The sequence below is a fragment of the Coregonus clupeaformis genome, chromosome 28 (assembly GCF_020615455.1).
Source record: "Coregonus clupeaformis isolate EN_2021a chromosome 28, ASM2061545v1, whole genome shotgun sequence".
Lineage (NCBI taxonomy): Eukaryota > Metazoa > Chordata > Actinopteri > Salmoniformes > Salmonidae > Coregonus > Coregonus clupeaformis.
Genome location: NC_059219.1, coordinates 6,386,012 through 6,391,011, shown reverse-complemented (window position 1 = coordinate 6,391,011; position 5,000 = coordinate 6,386,012). Strand labels below are relative to the sequence as shown.

At 42.8% G+C, this 5,000-nt stretch overlaps 1 protein-coding gene across 1 annotated transcript in view; it reads right to left on the bottom strand.

The window, feature by feature from the left end:
- The window catches only part of LOC121542700 (phospholipid-transporting ATPase ID-like), a 39,436-nt gene that overhangs the window by 25,961 nt on the left and 8,475 nt on the right, over positions 1-5,000 (bottom strand). The window contains exons 2-5 of the mRNA XM_045208522.1: positions 4,342-4,400; positions 2,697-2,810; positions 1,616-1,714; positions 792-853 (exon numbers count right to left, since the gene is read on the bottom strand). Of these exons, the coding sequence (XP_045064457.1) occupies positions 792-853; positions 1,616-1,714; positions 2,697-2,810; positions 4,342-4,400 (334 nt within the window). The remainder of the gene's footprint in view (positions 1-791; positions 854-1,615; positions 1,715-2,696; positions 2,811-4,341; positions 4,401-5,000) is intronic.

Below are 5,000 nucleotides of genomic sequence, written 5' to 3'. Positions count from 1 at the left end.
GAGAGAGAGAGGGAGAGAGAGAGAGAGAGAGAGAGAGAGAGAGAGAGAGAGAGAGAGAGAGAGAGAGAGAGAGAGAGAGAGAGAGAGAGATGGAGAGAAAGAGAGAGAGCGAGGGAGAGAGAGCGAGAAAGAGAGGGAGAGAGGTAGAGAGAGAGAGAGAGAGTTGAAAATGGAGGAAGAGAGAGAGAGGTAGAGAGAGAGAGAGGGAGAGAGATGGAGAGAAAGAGAGAGAGCGAGGGAGAGAGAGGGAGAGAGGTAGAGAGAGAGGTAGAGAGAGAGAGAAAGAGAGGGAGAGAGGTAGAGAGAGAGAGTTGAGAATGGAGGAAGAGAGAGAGAGGGAGTATACTAAATTATAAATATCAACAGCTTACAATGTGTGATGAGAACAGCATGAGCATTGATCAGTAGCAGTAGTGACTGATGACTGTCTGTACTGCTGAGTGTAGACTGGACTAGATGACTGTCTGTACTGCTGAGTGTAGACTGGACTAGATGACTGTCTGTACTGCTGAGTGTAGACTGGACTAGATGACTGTCTGTATTGCTGAGTGTAGACTGGACTACATGCCTGTCTGTATTGCTGAGTGTAGACTGGACTACATGCCTGTCTGTATTGCTGAGTGTAGACTGGACTACATGCCTGTCTGTATTGCTGAGTGTAGACTGGACTACATGCCTGTTTGTATTGCTGAGTGTAGACTGGACTACATGCCTGTCTGTATTCCTGAGTGTAGACTGGACTACATGCCTGTCTGTATTGCTGAGTGTAGACTGGACTAGTCAAGACTTACGAGCCATGGATGACGACCTGAGACTGGCGGTTGTTCACCTGGTTGTCACTCTTGTGACGGAACTGAAGGAGACAAGAATTGACATTTTTCTCTCAAATATGGTGTGTTTTGAATAGTGTGTTAGGGCTGGCACAATTATCTTATAATCGACTGACAATTATGGACAATAACTTTAAAAAAGAATTGTCATAATCTGCATATCTTAATACATTCATTTTAGGAGACACTTGAAACCCCACCTCTTTAAGGAATACCTGGGATAGGATAAAGTAATCCTTCTACCCCCCCCTTACCCCACCCCCCCCCAAAAAAAAGAACAAAAAAAGAACATATTGTAAAGTGGTTATCCCACTGGCTATAAGGTGAATGCACCAATTTGTAAGTCGCTCTGGATAAGAGCGTCTGCTAAATGACGTAAATGTAAATGTAAAATGTAGGAGAAGGCGTTCAGCTTTATATTCAACTAGATATAGTTCACTCAATAGCAGAATGTCATTTTTACATGAAGTGGGTAAAGTTGGTCATCATTTTAGGAGCAGAAAGGTACAGTCGGGAGGTTTTCAAAAGTTCAAAACGGTCAGAACCATTTGTGTTTGAGACAGGGGTTTCACCAAAGCTGTGTTGTAATCATTAGGTGAGTCATATAACATTTTTACAGATGCATTATGATGCATTACAAGTTCAGAAGATTTTTCAACAAAAATTACAATTATGACAATACCCGTGTCCATTTGCATGACAATTAATTGTTACCCAAAATGCCATAATCGTCACAGCCCCAGTGTGTGTGTGTGTGTGTGTGTGTGTGTCTGACAGACACTCACGTAGTCGTCGGTGGCATCCTTTACTGCAGTGATGCTGAGCACCAGGACTAAAGGCACTATGGTGGTGAACCAGGAGAGAGATGAGATCTGAGGAATCAACTGGAGAGAGAGAGAGAGATATAGAGAGAGGGGGGGAGAAAGAGAGAGAGAGAGGGGGAGAAAGAGCGAGACAGAGGGGAAGAGAGATAGAGAGAGAGGGGGGGAGAAAGAGAGAGGGGGAGAAAGAGAGAGAGAGAGGGGGTGAGAGAGAGAGAGAGAGGGGAGAGAGAGAGAGAGAGAGAGAGGGGGGGAGAAAGAGAGAGAGAGAGAGAGAGAGAGAGAGAGAGAGGGGGAGAAAGAGAGAGGGGGAGAGAGAGAGAGAGAGGAGAGAGAGAGAGGAGAGAGAGAGAGGGGGGAGAAAGAGAGGGAGAGAGAGAGAGAGAGAGAGGAGGAGAAAGAGAGAGAGAGTTGAGAGAGAGAGAGAGAGAGAGGAGAAAGAGAGAGAGAGAGAGAGAGGGAGAGGAGAAAGAGAGAGAGAGAGAGAGAGAGAGAGAGAGAGAGAGAGAGAGAGAGAGAGAGAGAGAGAGAGAGAGAGAGAGAGAGAGAGAGAGAGAGAGAGAGAGAGAAGAGAGAGAGAGAGAGAGAGAGAGAGAGAGGAGAAAGAGAGAGAGAGAGAGAGAGAGAGAGAGAGAGAGAGAGAGAGAGAGAGAGAGAGAGGAGAGAGAGAGAGAGAGAGAGAGAGAGAGAGAGAGAGAGAGAGAGAGGGGGAGAAAGAGATAGATAGAGAGAGAGAGAGAGAGAGAGGGATGGGATGTAAGAGAATAAAGCAGTCTCTATAATGTACCTGCTGTGTCCTTCAGTGCGGTGGAAACTGATAGCCCCTCTCTCTCCCCTCCCCTCCCCACTCCTCTACACCCCATCCCCCTTTTCAGCATCCCTGTCTTCATTTCATCTCCCTCCATTCCTTTATCCCCGTCTCTCTCTCTCTCTGCCCTCCCCATACCTCCACTTCAATTTCCTTCTTCTCCTCTTCTCCCTGCTTCCGTCCTGCACCCAATTTTACTGCCATCGATTCTGAATATGGAAACACACACTCTCTTACCTGCAGTATGAGCAGAAAGAGGAAGTAGGTGTTGGCCACTTCCTGGAACTGTTCAAACAGGTTGACGGGCAGAAAGGTGATGACGTTGTACTTAGACGTCATAATACAGTTACTCTGAGAGAGAGAGAGAGAGAGAGAGAGAGAGAGAGAGAGAGAGAGAGAGAGAGAGAGAGAGAGAATTCACAAAATGGGACAAACACCAAATTGAGACTCTGCATGCAGAATTCTGCAAAAACATCCTCCGTGTACAACGTAAAACACCAAATAATGCATGCAGAGCAGAATTAGGCCAATACCCGCTAATTATCAAAATCCAGAAAAGAGCCGTTAAATTCTATAACCACTTAAAAGGAAGCGATTCCCAAACCTTCCATAACAAAGCCATCACCTACAGAGAGATGAACTTGGAGAAGAGTCCCCTAAGTAAGCTTGTCCTTGGGCTCTGTTCACAAACACAAACAGACCCCACAGAGCCCCAGGACAACAACAACAACAACACAACTAGACCCAACCAAATCATGAGAAAACAAAAAGAGAATTACTTGACACATTGGAAAGAACAAACAAAAAACAGAGCAAACTAGAATGCTATTTGGCCCTAAACAGAGAGTACACAGTGGCAGAATACTTGACCACTGTGACTGACCCAAACTTAAGGAAAGCTTTGACTATGTACAGACTCAGTGAGCATAGCCTTGCTATTGAGAAAGGCCGCCGTAGGCAGACCTGGCTCTCAAGAGAAGACAGGCTATGTGCACACTGCCCACAAAATGAGGTGGAAACTGAGCTGCACTTCCTAACCTCCTGCCAAATGTATGACCATATTAGAGACACATATTTCCCTCAGATTACAGCGATCCACAAAGAATTCGAAAACAAACCCAATTTTGATAAACTCCCTTATCTACTGGGTGAAAAACCACAGTGTGCCATCACAGCTGCAAGATTTGTGACCTGTTGCCACAAGAAAAGGGGCAACCAGTGAAGAACAAACACCATTGTAAATACAACCCATATTTATGTTTATTTATTTTCCCATTTGTACTTTAACTATTTGCACATTGTTACAACACTGTATATATACATAATATGACATTTGAAATGTCTTTATTCTTTTGAAACTTCTGAGTGTAATGTTTACTGTTAATATTTATTGTTTATTTCACTTTTGTTTACTATCTACTTCACTTGCTTTGGCAATGTTAACACACGTTTCCCATGCCAATAAAGCCCTTAAATTGAAATTGAATTGAATTGAGAGAGAGAGAGAGAGAGAGAGAGAGAGAGAGAGAGAGAGAGAGAGAGAGAGAGAGAGAGAGAGAGATAGAGAGAGAGAGAGAGAGAGAGAAATAAAGAAAGAATGAATGAAAGAAAGAAAGACAGAAAGAAAGAAAGAAAGAAAGAAAGAAAGAAAGAAAGAAAGAAAGAAAGAAAGAAAGAAAGAAAGAGAGATAGATAGAGATAGATATAGATAGATAGAGAGAAGGGGGAAGATAGGAAGTGATGTTCTTAATGTGAAATACTAATTACTACAAAAATAGAAAATGTTGGTCTATGATTAGTCATGTAACGTACTTAAACATAAATACACATATACAAGCATGTACGCACACAAACACACAAACACACAAACTATCTCTCTTACGGCATATTGAAACTTCTCGTTGTATTCTCTGTCGTTGGCCCGGACCCTCCTCTCCTCCTCTGGTGAAACACACACAACACAACTGTGAGACAGGCAACACATAACTTCAATAATATAACTCTGAAACATCTTAACCAAAAGTATCTCTGGGGTAACACACGGATTCCCTACCAGGGACCTTGCCTTTGTATGTGTGTGTTTGTAAGGGTGTGTGAAACTGGGCAGTTAGTCTATTATCCAAGGCCGAGTCAATATCACTAATTCATCAATACAGACGTTCTATCTTAATTTGATCACTCTGTTGTCACAGAACATGTTCCTGTGTAGCAGGAAAGGCAAATTTGCAGTATATTCAAGGTTTAAAAAGGCTTCTAAATGTTGTAATTTCCACTTTAAAATGTCAGACTTGATTTGACCTAACAAAAAAATAATCAACCCCTACAAAAATTATAATCCACATAATAATTCACATTTCCTGTTGCTGCAGGATTATTTTCCTGCTGTGAGAAACTGTTCAGATTAAGATAGAATATCTGTAACTACAGTCTGTGTTGGACAGAAAAAGAGAGATGGAGAGAGGTTGATTTAGCCTATCTAATTTACATATACTCCCAAATCAATATAGCCCTTAGAGCTAGACACGCACACACACACACACA